The sequence below is a fragment of the Megalobrama amblycephala genome, linkage group LG4 (genome assembly GCF_018812025.1).
Source record: "Megalobrama amblycephala isolate DHTTF-2021 linkage group LG4, ASM1881202v1, whole genome shotgun sequence".
Lineage (NCBI taxonomy): Eukaryota > Metazoa > Chordata > Actinopteri > Cypriniformes > Xenocyprididae > Megalobrama > Megalobrama amblycephala.
This window is the reverse complement of record NC_063047.1, coordinates 16463145-16478329: the sequence shown is the minus strand read 5'-3', so window position 1 is coordinate 16478329 and position 15185 is coordinate 16463145. Positions and strand designations below refer to the sequence as shown.

Here is a 15185-nt window from a genome sequence, read left to right as displayed (position 1 = left end):
TTGGTTTTGGCCTCTATTTTGGCTCTATCTTCTGTTTTGCAACCATGTTTTGCACCAATTTTACCTTCTTGTCCAACAAGTGCTGGTTGCAAAACCAACAGGTGAAAATGCAGTTCTACAGTCAATTCCTCATGGATAAAATCTGTCCTGCCCTATATTGTTCTCCTCATTTAATATCTTTTACAGCAGTAATATAGGTTGCAAACATCAAGTTGATTTAAAAAAAGACAGAACCACAATATTTATTTTTATTTTTATTTTAAGCAGAATTTCATGCGATGAAATGCCTCCTCGTTTGATCCCTAATGTGATTTACACACAAATCTCTCACCTCTGATGAGGTTCTGACTCAGTTCTGTTTGACGAGTTAATACAGTGAGAGGAACTAGATCTGTTTACTGATTCTGAATGGCTGACGGAGAGCCGTGATATTGTGTGTTACCACGACGACTCGACAGACACAAGTGGAATCTGCCATCCACGGGTCAGAGAGAGAGTTAGAGGAGGATCATGGGAATAGGAAAGACTTTGAGAGAACAGCAGGAAAAGATAGAGAAATATCAGATGAGAAACATGAGAGAACAAAAACTGGAATGATTTGAGGTCCAACAGGCTTCTGCAGTGACGTGATCAACTGGAAAGTGTCCAAACTCACAAACACAAATGAGCATAATAATAAAATTAAAATATTTAAATACTGAGCTTTAATTCTTTTTATAATTGAGCATTTATTAGTTGTTAACAGTTGTGCTGCTTAATATTTCTGTGGAAATTGATACATTATTTTTCAAAAAGCATTCGCTTTAAATAGAATCTTTTGTAACATTATAAAACAAATGTAATCAATTAAATGGGTCCTTGCTGAATAAAAGTATTTATTTCCTTAAAATTTTTTACTGACCCCAAACCTTTGAACGGTAATGTGAGTATATATAAACATAACTGTTGTTATATTAAATTATTACATTTTATATTACAGTAAACTGTGTAGACAAAGTCCAGGCAACAACACTTACACCAATCTACCAACCAGATGCTGATTATCATTCTTTCACAGAGTTTTCTCAAAGTGCAGAAGAGATGGTCTGGAAATACTAGAGCCGGAAAACACTGTTTGAGAAGTCAGACAGGTTTGGCAGCAGGCTAAGAATAATATAGTACTTTAATTTCAGTCAAAAAAATGTCCAGAGACAAAATCTGAGACCCTGATTAGAAAACCAGAGCGACAGAAAGAACAAGAGACCAGTCACCAAACTCCTGATAGAAAAAAGGAAGATGGTGAGAGAATGTCAAAATACAATAACTTCAGATGAAGAATGTGCTGGAAACCACAGTTTTCCTCTGTTTTCTCAGGGCTGCCATGTTGGTTCTCTGGGTGGGATGTAATCTTTAGAGAGGGCTTTAGGAGCGGATAAATCTCGGATCCGAGAACTCGCCGTGGCTTTTCTTGCTCCTCTAGACACCTGTAAGAGAAACCAAAGACAGGCGAATCAATCCACCTTTGGGACATATCCAGACATATTTCATGTCGTACTACCATGAAAAACAACAGTTTATCTATTTTGAGTCCTACTATTTTTTTTCTTCTTCAAAATGTACAAAATTTAAATAACGAGTGAGTACTTCATAAAACCACCTTCCATCCTGTGTTTTTGGCTTACCCTACATGACTAAGCCTACAGTATATTAATTCTTTATATTTTAGAGTTATCGGGACGGATTCCCCGGAAAACTGCATACTTTCATCATTCATGTTTACATCATATATGTAAATAAAGGAGAAAAGATCAAGCTACTTCTATATGCAATGGAAGTAGCTTGAAGCCACAACAACTGAACCAAGCAAAAAGGGAAAGCGACAGTATCTGTAATAAAACATGAATCAACATAGTCTCTGTATAGCATCACATTTGCTATGCATTGACTCACAAAACAATGTTTATGTTGGTAACAATTCCAATCTCTAAAAAAGTTACTACTTTGCCTTATTTGCCTATAAATCCCCTTGCCAAGTATAGTTATCTGATATGGATAGCAATCGTTATGTATAATATTGACAATTGAACAAACAACAACAGCATATAAGCTGCTTACCTGCTAATATGATTTTTCAGACATCCGTTTTTTTGTTCTTGGCAGAGTTTTGATAACGTTAGTGACATTCACACTGATAAAGCGATCATCTGTAACCATGAGCACAATGGCGCGCCTCAAACACATCAAATTCATCCCTGCAGAACAGCGGAGCCAAAGCACAACTCGCGTAATGACCAATGTTCCTCCACAAATCACTTGTAGTTTTATGTTTCGACCACTAGAGGGCCAAAAGTTATATAATGTAGCTTTAACAAATTCACTTTATTCTAAGGGTACGTTTACATGACAACAATGTACTAAAAACTGAAAAGTTTTCCTTTGTGTTTTTCGCGTACAGACGACAATGTTGTCAAAATCTGTGAAAATGACTAAAAACACTGTATTCTGCTGCCAGGCCAGTAGATGGCGATGTCACTTTGTAAAGAAACATTACGTGTCTATAGACTGTACATGTAATACACATACACATGAAACGCAAATTCGCGTTTTTGTAGTTTACATGGAGACGAAAATGTTTATGTTTTTGCATTTTCAGGCCTCAAAATGGCGGTTTTGTGTAAATGAACAGCCAAAACGCATAAAAAGTTTTCCATTTATAGTTCAAAACGGTGTCGTGTAAATGGTCCATAAAGGCTCTCTGAAATACTTGATTCAGGTTGGTCAATCTGTATACTTTACGGCAATTCTTACTGTATTTCGTGAACATTATTTAGATCATTTATACATATACAGCACACTGTTTGTCTCTTACAGGTCGGATTGGACTCTCTGGTCGTCTGGGGTCATAGAAGTGTCTGTCCTCTCGTAGTCTGGGCAGTGAGAGCTGCTCGAGTCTGGGTGACATCTTGGCTGTTTGAGCTGCATATGAGATGAATGTCTGGACATTCTGGACACAAACACACTAATGTAAATGGAGCTTGACAGCAAAACTCATCATCACAATGAATTAAAGGTCCCGTTTTTCGTGTTTTTTTGAAGCTTTGATTGTGTTTATAGTGTGCAATATAACATGTGTTCATGTTTCGCGTGTAAAAAAACACAGTATTTTTCACATAATTTACTTATCTGTATACCGCTGTTTCCACTGTCATAAAAACGGGCTGATGACTTCCTTGTTCTATGAAGTCCCTCCTTCAGAAATACGTAACGAGTTCTGATTGTGCCAGCGGTTCCTGTGTTGTGATTCGACAGCTCTGAGCGCACCGTGCCCGGAAAGGTCACGCCTCTTACCATAACGTGGAGATGCATGCGCTCAGTGTTATTGTAAACATGTCTTTAATTTTACCCTATCAATTTGAGCCGAATCAGACCCGGTGATTGGACTGCGGGATGAAAATAACAGCGTTTCGACGACATGGCGACAAACACACTCTACAAACGCAACTCTTGTGTATTCCTGTGGGCGGACGTTAGTCAAAAAACTGTTTTAGTGACGTCATTAAAGAAGGAAGTAGAGGGATGTAGTCCAAACTGGCCGTTCGATGTAGGCGACTTCTGTTAAATAAAATATCTCGCTTGGCATTGAACTTTGAGCTTTAAAATTTTACAGATTTTATTTATACTCTAACAACAACATTACACACTAACTAAAGTTTGAAACATGGGATCACGAAGAACGGGACCTTTAAGCACCAGAACCAGATTAAAAGCGATGTTGTTGCTGTAGGTTCGGACCTGTCTGTTGCTGGTGAAGTTTGGGTGGTTGGTTTTAGGGTTGGCCAGATGGAGGATTCGTGGTGAGACCATCGCGTTCCTCACACCGGGACTCACGTGCCAGATGGGACAGTCATGCTCACACAGCGATGAGTGTGGAGAACTACAGAAACACACACAGCAGAGCAAAATGTTAGAGCTCCGATGCTGCTTTACACTACCTTTCAAAAGTTTGGGGTCAGTATGATTTTGAAAAGTAAAAAAAAAAAATATTATATATATATATATATATATATATATATATATATATATATATATATATATATATATATATATATATATATATATATATATATACACATACATACATACATACACTTTTATTCAGCTAGGGATGCATTAAATCAAAAGTGACAATATAGAAAACATTTATAATGTTACAAAAGATTTCTATTTCAAATAAATGCTGTTTAAAATGTATCACAGTTTCCACAAAAATATTAAACAGCACAACTGTTTTCAATTTTGAGCATCAAATCAGCATATCAGAATAATTTCTGAAGGATCATGTGACACTGAAGACTGGAGTAATGATGCTGAAAATTCAGCTTTGATCACAGGAATAAATTACATTTTACTATATATTCACATAGAAAACACTTATTTTAAATTGTAAAAATATGTCACAATTTTACAGTTTTTACTGTATTTTTCATCAAATAAATTCAGCTTTGGAGAGCAGAAGAGACTTTTTTTGATAAACATTAAAAAATCTTACGGACCCCAAACTTTTGATCGGTTTCCAGACTATATGATCACTGATATACTATTATACTTTTTGCTAACATTTTGAAATACATTTTGTTTTTATATTTTTTATGTTTTATATTTTTGCTTTAATTTTAGTAAATTTGTTGGGTTTTTTGACATATTTATACATTTTTTTATTTATCACTTATTTTTTATTTCAATTAATGAAAATGTAATTTTTACAGTTTTAGTTTTAATTAACAATAATAATTCCATCACACACTTTCTTTTCTAATATAACATGTCTAAGCCCTGCAAAAATCATCTGCTGCTGGTTTGATAAGAATCACAACTCTCTTCTGGTTTGCAGCGCATGTGTTCGTTACGTAACAAAAATCCGCAGGTTGTAAAATAAAACTTTAAACTGAATCCAGACATGAGCATGACAGATGAATTATTCACCACTGAATTCTCTCAAAATAAAAACAGCATGAAGTCTTCACAAACAAAATTATTGGACAACTGACACAATATATATATGAGTCTTTAAAACAGCTTGGAGATGAAATTGGGCCCAGATCTGAGACTGTGATATAACATTTAAAAAAAAAAGATCTCTGTGGTACACAGACCTTGCCAGGGGTTACAGACCGGACAATCGTCTATTGTCTGACAGCATCTTCTCACACACACACACACATACACAGAGACAGACACACACACTACGTGCTACTGAAGAAAACAGATGTTGTATTGGCTTCCTCCTCAGCAGGAGCTAATTTTAACTCTGGAAAGATTTCATGAATGTGTGCTGTGTAGTTCCAGGTTCTCTTACTTCACTTCCTGGGCGCTTCTGCCTCTGCTTTTGGGAGTCGCTAGACGGACGAAGTTCTCGTACTGCACTGCATGAGAGGAAGGGCGGGAGATCTTCATCCTTCTGTCCTCTTCCTCTTTCCTGCAGGAAGATTGCAGAGGGAATGTCTGACATCCGAGAGAAAATCCGCCTTTTCAAATAAGACAATAGGACGAGTGTTACAGGATGCTTATTAGGAACAAGTGAAACTCTCTTAGAAGAAAAGTTCTATATGGAACCTTGAAGAATTCCATCAGATGCTTCACATATCGAACCTTTTAGGGGTTCCAATTAATTTTGTTTAAATTCTATTATTTATTTTGATTAAATAAACTGCCCGTAAACTAGTCAAACATTTACATAACCCGTTAACCATGAACATATTATGCAATCATTTAAGATATTTCTCCTTATATAGAACCTTTTTGGCATTAAAGGTTCTTTAAAACTGAATAGAACTCCAGGGTTCTATATAGAACCCCACTCTTTTCTCTAAGGGTGTAGGTTTTGGAAAGTGTTTATGCTAATCACACCCATATTTCTCAGCGTTGTCTTTTATATGAGCAGTTTTTCTGCTCTCTTGAGGAGAATGGACTGGAAACGTTCTTGCCAGCTGGACTCGGAGAACTAAATTCAGTTTATCCATTATCTCATAAAATCTCTCTGGCTTCAGACACAACCTGCTCATTCAGAGGACTGGAGCGGGCTCACAGGGCGTCTTTAACCGGAGCGCTGGGCACTTGGGCAGAGAGAGAGAGACATTTTAATGCAGTTTTCCCTCGTAATATGAATATGGAATTTGTCAGGGTAAAAAAGGAACTTCAGTGTTTGTCTATGAATGCAGTTTGGGAGTGCTAGAAAATAGTCACTTCTAATAGCACGCTCGATCAAACAATGACAGATGCAAAGGTGTAAAGTACACTAAAGCATCCAAAAATGATCAACAGGAAACGTGGATTGCTTTCTTCACCATTTCCACTGAACACTAGCTTACTCTAGCAGTCGTCACATGCTTGTTTCTGAACGCTGACCTCAAATTCTCATTCATTATTAACTTACAGTAAATGTTCCTTCCGTAAGAGCTGAAGCAGCTGAACCTGAGCTCACACTACCATCTTCATGCACACTACTGATCAAACGCTTGCTTTTTAAAACATTTTAGAAAGAGGTCTCACCAAGGCTGCATTTATTTGATCAAAAATACAGTAAAAATAGTGAAATATTGCAATTTAAACTAGCTGTTTTCTATGTGAATATATATTGTAAATTGTAATTTATTCCTGTGATCAAAGATGAATTTTCAGCATCATTACTCCAGTCTTCAGTGTCACATGATCCTTCAGAAATCATTCTAATATGATGATTTTCTGCTCATTTGCTGTTGAAAACAGTTGCGCGGATTCATATGTTTGTGGAAACTGATACATTTTATTGTTCTGAATTCTTTGGTGAATTTGATCAAAAATGGTCACTTTTGATCAATTTAATGCATCCTTGCTGAATAAAAGTATTCATCTTTTATTAAAGTCAAAATATTTTACTGACCTCAAACATTTATGAGAACTATAAGTAAAATGTCAGTTTTAAGACATTTGTTGGTGTGTCACTCGCTGTACCTGAGCTGAATCTGGAGGGAGAAGTCTCTCTTATGTTGAGCCAGAGCCTTTATTCTGGGACTTGGAACGGCTCGTAATGCCGAGCGGGACAGCGGCCGGATTGATTCCTGGTTTCCCCATGTCAGCGTCCTGAAGCCCAGAACACAAGCACAACAGACCGGACAGACGTCAGCTGGATCAAGGGATGAAACACAACTGTTTTGTGTCTATTTGGCTAGTGCTGAAAGATATAAGCCTTGTGTTTACTTGTAGTCATGATTTAAAGTATACAGTTAATCAAAAAGAAAAAAGTTTTACCAAGGTGTTGTGGCCCAAACAGTCTTGGACTTTTTTGGCTGAGCTAGAAATGAAATCCTACAAGCAAACATGTTATCAGCATTTTAAAAATATAAAACAAAAGAAATGAATGAAAAACTAAAGGTTTTTCTGATATACATACCTATCCAAGTCTTACAGGAATTAAAAGAAATACATATATTAGCACTTTTTTTCCAGTAAAAAGAACATGAGAGCATATTTAGGTTTTGCATTAAATGCAGACTTTACCCGAGTCCATTCTGTCCAGGTACAGACCTCTCGCCCAAAGGAATCCTGGGAAACTAAAAGCTTACTGAATAGTCACAATAGAGACCGGTTGTTGCCAAGGAAGCTGTTATTATGGCAACCGATGTCACATGGTCCTGCTCTGTCATCAAAGAAGAGCTGAAATCAACCTGAACTAACAGACCAAGTAAAAGTCACATCAAGATTCCAGCCATAAAAATTCTAAAAGTAATGTCATCGACGCTACGTAGTAACATTAGGGGATTTTTGTTGTTACAAAAAATGACAAACATATTTCAATCAATATTTAATGGTTATCAAAAGACCATCACAAAATATATCAAATCTTCACTTGATTTCTGGCATTAAAAATCCAATTAAAGACAGAAAGGTCAAGTTACAAAATTAATATACAGACATTTGCAGCTTACTGACAAGTCAGTAAATTACATTATAAACCAATTAAAGCATCTGATCATCTAGCAAATACAACACACACATACAAGTGTCCGGATCAGTTTACTCAAGAGCTTTAGAAGGTTCATAACATACTCAAACATCCCATAATAATACACAAACACAACAGCAGCAGCAATGCACTGAAAAACATTATTATCTTTGGCATCTTTTTCAAAATGCTCCATTTTCGCTCTCATTTTAAGCAATCGTGATGTTTTAGTGTCATTAAAACATAATTATTTCAACTAGTCTCTCTTCTACTACAAAAAAACAGTCATTTGGTGAATGTAAAGCCCTGAATAATTGTGACAAAGTAACTATTTTAAGACGAACAGTCGGTGGTCAATTGTCTGACATCATCTCTATGATGAGGTCACGGGCGTCCTGCACACCGGCGTTGGTCACAGACTTTCCCTTCTGCACCTGAGTACCAATCACACTGAGCCGGTGGCCGTCGCCCAAGTTCCCCAAATCCAGCGCCTCGTAAAGATCAGTGATCCCACGAGCTCCGGGAACGTCCTGCGGTACGGAGAGAGAGAAGCATGTGGAAGATGTTGAGAATCAGGACTATGTTTCCAATATTAAAAATCATGATGATGAATTAGTCCAAGAAGAGCAGGAATAGGGCTGTGTGATGTGTATCGTCTATGATAATATCATAATTGTTGTTTTCTACTGATGTGTGACATTATTGAATATGTCATTCACTTTGGAAAAAAAAGTGCATTCTTTCACTGTGTGATAAAGCCTAGAAAAATGTAAAATGCCTCCAATATTCAATGTATGGGGGTAAAAATGACCTGGTATGATATAGTTAAGCCGTATGACCCGAGAAAGTGTGTCGTTTTTCATGAATATCAGCACGACTGAAAAATGTGATACTGATTTTATACTACAGTTCAATTGAGTTAATATTGTTTGTTTGTGTACATTTTAGACACAAAATTGTCAGTATCGCCTCTATTTTGCCAACAAAAATAGTTCCAAACAAAGTGTCTCAAATCAACACACAGTTCTGTTTTATCCCTGAATGAATCAGTGTCTTTGAACGAATCAATGATTCAATGATCCGTTCCTAAAGGCAGTCACTTGCTTCATTCCTGAATAAATCAGCTGTTTTAACAAATCTGTGATTGAATGTCTCACTCATTAAGATAGTGACTTGCTGCCACCTAATGGTGGATTTAGTATTATTTCTTTAAAAAAACAAATCATTCCATGTTTCAATTTTTGAAACATCAGGGCTGCCAAATTATGAGTTCAGCTTGCAGTGAGAATTATTCCTCCTGGGGGAAGGGGGTTGTGACATAAATTTCACAATTTGATTTGATTCATAAGCTATTCGATTTCAACATCAATTCAATATTGATTCATTTGGATAGGACATGTTATTTTTCTTAAGGAAAAAAAAATCTTTCTCAACTAATTTTGTAAACTATACAGGAACCCTGTCAGCTGATACATCATCATTAAAGGTTAAAATTAACTAATTTGTATACAATTACATAAGGCAGTTTTAATTATAAAGATGTTATAATAACTTTTAAAGATAAAAGAGTAGAAATGTAATGAATATATAATATAGTGCATTTTTTTTTTGTAAAATGCTCCTCTCTAGAGCACTTTTTTCACTAATTATAATGTATTGTTTGAATTTTGTAATAAAACTTACAGACTTTGAAAGCTGCAACTTCAAATCAAATCAAAAGTAACCTGCTCTGTCTGTGTCCTCTTTGATATGCAATGTTTTCCACTGCGTGAGAAAATGGATGTGTGGCATGAGAGCATGAGAACAGTGTCAACTGCATGAGAGTCCTTCTCATTTTTTAAAACACTGACCTCAGGACATTATTTATGCAATTGTAATTGCTGTGTAAATAAATGCTGCTTTGGATGCAGCAGAATTTTTTTACTTCATTGGAATGGTGCAAAACTTGGTACAGGTTTTGGCACTTGCTATGTGAACAAAAAAAAAATCATGGACATGATTCAAAAAGGTTAAATGTTCCTAAAAAAAATAGTCACACTTGTATTGTTTGCAATCAAAAATGAGCTCATTGGAAATGAATGGGAGATGAGTTTCATCTAGTGGAAATATTTGGTACTGCGCCCAAACAAAATCTTACTGAAAGCTAATTTTTTAAAATATCAACCTCAAATTTGGATTTATGGCTCTGATTTTCTCTAAGTTTTCGAGTAAAACATATATTTCATATAGAATTTAAAAATAGTATTTTTGTGCCTTTTTCATAATAAAACTTTTTAGTTTCACTTTTTTAACTTTCTGCCAAGTGTCTTCTTTAAAAAGAGAGAAATTCAGTCTGTGCTTCAAAGCATTCAAGATTTACGTAGTATAAGTTGAAAATTTCATTTTCAGGTCTATGCTCAAAAAGTGGTTAACAGGTAATAAATGCATCATATCTATTCCATAAATATAATTTAGTACCATAAAGGTATAAAAGGACAGGAAGCTTGAGCACCAAACTGTTGTGAACGTGTTCAGTGGATCACAGGTAATAATACTGTAAATAATGTTCAGTTTCTTGCACAGACTGATCGTTTCGCTTCTTAAGACCTCGTTGCCTGTATGTATTTTTTTTTGACTCTCAAAGTGACGGTAGCCATTGATTGCATTATATGAATCACCAAGGACCACGGTTTCAGCTAAAAATCTTCTTTACAGTTTAACTGAAGAAAAAAGACTCCTATATCTTAGATGGCCTGAGGGTGAATTAATTAACAGCAAATGTTCATTTTTGAGTGAGCTATCCCTTTAAGTTCACGTCTGACCAGCCAGATGGTCTTGACACGCACCCTGTCAGAGCCGAGAGAGGATTACAGAGCGCGTACACAACACCTCCTCACCTGTTTGTTGGCGAGCAGCACCAGAGGCAAGCAGGGGTCAGCCGACAGGAGCTGGTGCAGGAGACGTTTAGCCAGAGGGAATCGCTCGGGGTCAGACGAGTCCACCACGAACACCATCACACGCGCTTTACCCAGATACATCCGCCAGTAATCACGCAGCTTCTCTGTGCCTCCAACTGCACGACAGACAAAAATATTACACACTTCACTTAAAGTGACACAAAAGTACTAATAGTATTACCCAGAGGCATCACTAGGCCTGTTATCGGAGGGCTTTAGCCCCTTAAAAATGTGCAATTAACTCCATAATATGTACACTAATTCATGATCGCCTCAGTCCCCTTTAAAACTCACATGAAACCGGTGGTCGGCTTCGGCTCCCCCCCGTATCAGAGGACAACATGTGTGCATTTATTGATAGATTCTTATGATATCTGCATCTGTGTAGTTCTTGGTCATAAATTCAGTTTACTTAATATGATGCGGGAGCAATTCAAGATGGCTTCCCATCCACTGTAAAATCTAGGCTTTTTTTTTATGAAATTCATTTTATCTAAATGGCATGAGATTTTGTGACTTTTCCTAGTTTTGCTATACTTCACACTTCAGTACAATAAAATGCTAAAATAAAATGCTAAAATATTCATTTTACAATAAAAATAAGAGCAAAACACACAAAAAGAACTATAAAAAGGAGTGGAAATGGCATATGAGCAAATGAGTGCTCCTCTGCAGCCGTCTACCGGTTATATTGGTAATTCTGTGTCATTTTCATGTTAAAAGTGTTTGTTTTCCACCAGGTGACAGAAATCCTCCAATAAAGCATGGCACATTTTCCATGTTATCTCCATGAATGAAAAGGAGGCATGTAGATCTTCTTTAAAGTTAATTTTACTGCACAAATGTAGAGTTAAAGAAATAATAGTGTTAAAATCATTACATGTGTTTAACCACATATTGCCAATCTAGACAAAAACAGTAATATAAAGTTTGTCTACATTCTTAATGGATATTAACTGGTTATTTAAAATGATTAGATATTATATATATATATATATATATATATATATATATATATATATATATATATATTTGATATTATATATATATATAATTAAAATCCCAGAATCGCCCCTGGTATTACCCTTTTTTAATAGCATCTACTTTGTATATTTGATCAGTGCATGCATTCCCTGGGATTCAAACCCATAACTTTGATGTGGCAAGCATCATGCAACTGTTTCAGCTACAGGAATCACATGTGTGTGTGTGTGTGTGTGTGTGTGTGTGTGTGTGTGTGTGTGTGTGTGTGTGTGTGTGAGAATGAGCTGTATTTACTCTCTAAGAACTCAATCTGAAGCTCTTCCCTGTTGATGGAGACGGCATTGAAGCCCTGAGTGGGACACACATCTTGTTCCAGGCTGCCTGTGGCGAAACAGTGCAGTAAACTCGTCTTTCCTGCCCCGTCCAGACCCAAAACCAGCACCTGAGTACCTGCCGTCCTGGGCTACACAACACACAACAAATAAACCACATTATAACGCCATTCTTGGCTGCTTTACTACAGAAATCACAGCATGATGGGAGAGTAAAGCTGCCTCAAAGGTCACACGGACACACAGGAAGAGACGGATTACACTAAAACTAAACTACATTAATACAGGATCATGCACCGGGCACTAAAATCCAAACAATGCATGCAAATTTATTTTAAGCGAGGTTTCTAATGAACTTTCAGGTAAGGTAACACTTTAGTATCTCATTATAATAACTATCATGAAGAAGCATTACATAAACCTTGAAAGATCTGTAGCTCTTTATTTTATTACTTTTATTAAAACATGAATCAATGTTGGATGACATTTCTTAAAATATATGTATTATTATAATTAATAATATGTACTTTCAGTATCTGTTAAACATTATAAATTATGTTAACCAATAACTATTAACATATCTAAAAATATGAAGTTAAAATTATATTTTTGATTTGTAAATAAAATTATATGGGACTATTTGCATGCACTGAAAGAGTCTTTTTAAGCATTACATTTTCTGATAATATTTATTAATGAATATTAACATGAGAAAATATTAAAGTTGCATGATGTTTTTAACTATTTGCATCTACTTTAAGGATTTGTTATGCATTATATAATGATAATTGAATATTTATGAGGATATATGATATTGTAAGCATTAAATATTACAATAATACTTATTATTGAGAGTTTTCAAGACGTGTTACCTACTGTAACCTGGACATTTATTTCTTACATCGAGGCCTCGCGTGCGAATAAAACACTACAAGTCCAAGAGGATAAACTGGATCAAAACCAACAAACCTCTGATATTATGTGCGTTTTTAGTGCAGTTTCGGTCTTGGTCGCTTTATGCAAGTGTTCATTTTTGCCCTCATTCAGTTCGTCCTTCACTTTTTTCTTGGGTTCTTGTGTTTTATGCATCAGATAGCAGACAGCGCACGCGACTCCTCCCGTCAGCGCGAGCGCGGCGCCCACCATCCCGATCTCGCGCGCACCTGGCATGTTTACGCTGAATAAAAAGCCTCCAAAATCAAATCAAGTTAAAATGTAAACAAATGCGATACTTTTTCACATGCACGCGGACATGATGCGCCACGTACAGGCCTCGGCGCGGCTCCACAAGTGGATTAGAGACTCTACAAGTGGATATTTCCGGGAAGTGGAAATAGTGAGAGCGAGAAATAGAGTTAGCGGTACAGTAAACAATCAAATAAGAGCGCTAAATACAGTTTATTCGTCGTCCTTGCAAAAACGGAAGAGGTGCAATCCGAGCTTTTGCGTTTCCTGGAGATCAACAACAAACGCGCAGGTCTCGTGAGGTAATCACAAGAAACCGCGAGAGATTGTGATCTTAAGTGCCTCTGCGGGGAGTCGCAGCTCGAATAATCTCCTGAGATGAACTAACCTGCCGTCGAGAGGGAATCTTTTTAATTTAAAGGTGCACACTAGTCGGTGATTTGTTTGATCCAAGTAATGCGTGATCGTTCCAGCAGAGGGCGCTCGAATATACAGCGAATTAATTAATGCGCAGCAGCAGCGCCGTCTGCTGGCGAAATATATCACTCACAGAGACATTCAATCTGTTATAGACAGATTTCACTATGGAAAATGTTTAATATATAGTATTATTTATTTAATCAATCTATTTGTTGGCTTCCACAGACATAAATGTAAACTTACTAGTGGGATGTGTAAGGAATAATTGACGACCGGAGAAAGAGAGTAGCCTATGACCTTTCACGACATAATAAAGCGTATTTTGTGGCAAAAACCATGACAATAATTTGTCGTTTTTACCCTGTTGTTTACTATATTTATTTGCTTAGTCATTGTCATTGTGGGTTTTGGTTCTTTTGCTGTTGTCGTCTCTAAGGACCTTTAAATAACTGAAATCATCTGGCGAACTGATATGGAACTGTAATGCGGTCAAGACCTGCCGGAACTACTTTACTCAAGCGTTTCCCTGAAAATAATCTCACACCTTAAAGGGTTAGTTCACCCAAAAATGGAAAATAATGTCATTAATTACTCACCCTCATGTCGTTCCACACCCGTCAGACCAAACACAAATTAAGATATTTTTGTTGAAATCCGATGGCTCAGTGAGGCCTGCATAGCCAGCAATGACATTTCCTCTCTCAAGATCCATTAATGTACTAAAAACATATTTAAATCAGTTCATGTGAGTACAGTGGTTCAATATTAATATTATAAAGTGACTATTATATTAAACTATTCAAATATTTTTGGTGAGCCAAAAAAAAACAAAATAACGACTTATTTAGTGATGGCCGATTTCAAAACACTGCTTCAGGAAGCTTCGGAGCGTTATGAATCTTTTGTGTCGAATCATGATTCGGATCGCGTGTCAAACTGCCAAACTCACGTGACTTTGGCGCTCTGAACCGCTGATTCGACACACTGATTCATTACGCTCTGAAGCAGTGTTTTGAAATCGGCCATCACTAAATAAGTCGTCATTTTGTTTTTTGGCTCACCAAAAATATTCTTGTCCCTTTATAATATTAATATTGAACCACTGTACTCACATGAACTGATTTAAATATGTTTTTAGTACATTAATGGATCTTGAGAGAGGAAATGTCATTGCTATGAAGGCCTCACTGAGCCATCGGATTTCATCAAAAATATCTCAATTTGTGTTCCGAAGATGAACGAAGCTCTTACGGGTGTGGAACGACATGAGGGCGAGTAATAAATGACAGAATTTTCATTTTTGGGTGAACTAACCCTTTAAGAATGTTCATCAACCAATCAGATTCAAGCATTCAACAGCCCTGTAGT

At 36.4% G+C, this 15185-nt stretch overlaps 2 protein-coding genes across 2 annotated transcripts; both read right to left on the bottom strand.

The window, feature by feature from the left end:
* Positions 1–241: 241 nt before the first annotated feature.
* Positions 242–7663, bottom strand: LOC125266858 (testicular haploid expressed gene protein-like). Its single transcript, XM_048187948.1, has 8 exons — positions 7516–7663; positions 7409–7418; positions 7267–7323; positions 6970–7098; positions 5336–5455; positions 3772–3913; positions 2849–2983; positions 242–1463 (listed from the first exon to the last, which is right to left on the bottom strand). The coding sequence occupies exons 1-8, from the start codon at positions 7523–7525 to the stop codon at positions 1350–1352; spliced, it is 717 nt and encodes a 238-aa protein (XP_048043905.1). The 5' UTR covers positions 7526–7663; the 3' UTR covers positions 242–1349.
* Positions 7664–7806: 143 nt separating this feature from the next.
* arl9 (ADP-ribosylation factor-like 9) lies at positions 7807–13779 on the bottom strand. Its single transcript, XM_048187946.1, has 4 exons — positions 13182–13779; positions 12175–12343; positions 10837–11012; positions 7807–8490 (listed from the first exon to the last, which is right to left on the bottom strand). Exons 1-4 carry the CDS (start codon positions 13380–13382, stop codon positions 8314–8316), a joined length of 723 nt encoding a protein of 240 aa, XP_048043903.1. The 5' UTR covers positions 13383–13779; the 3' UTR covers positions 7807–8313.
* Positions 13780–15185: the final 1406 nt, after the last annotated feature.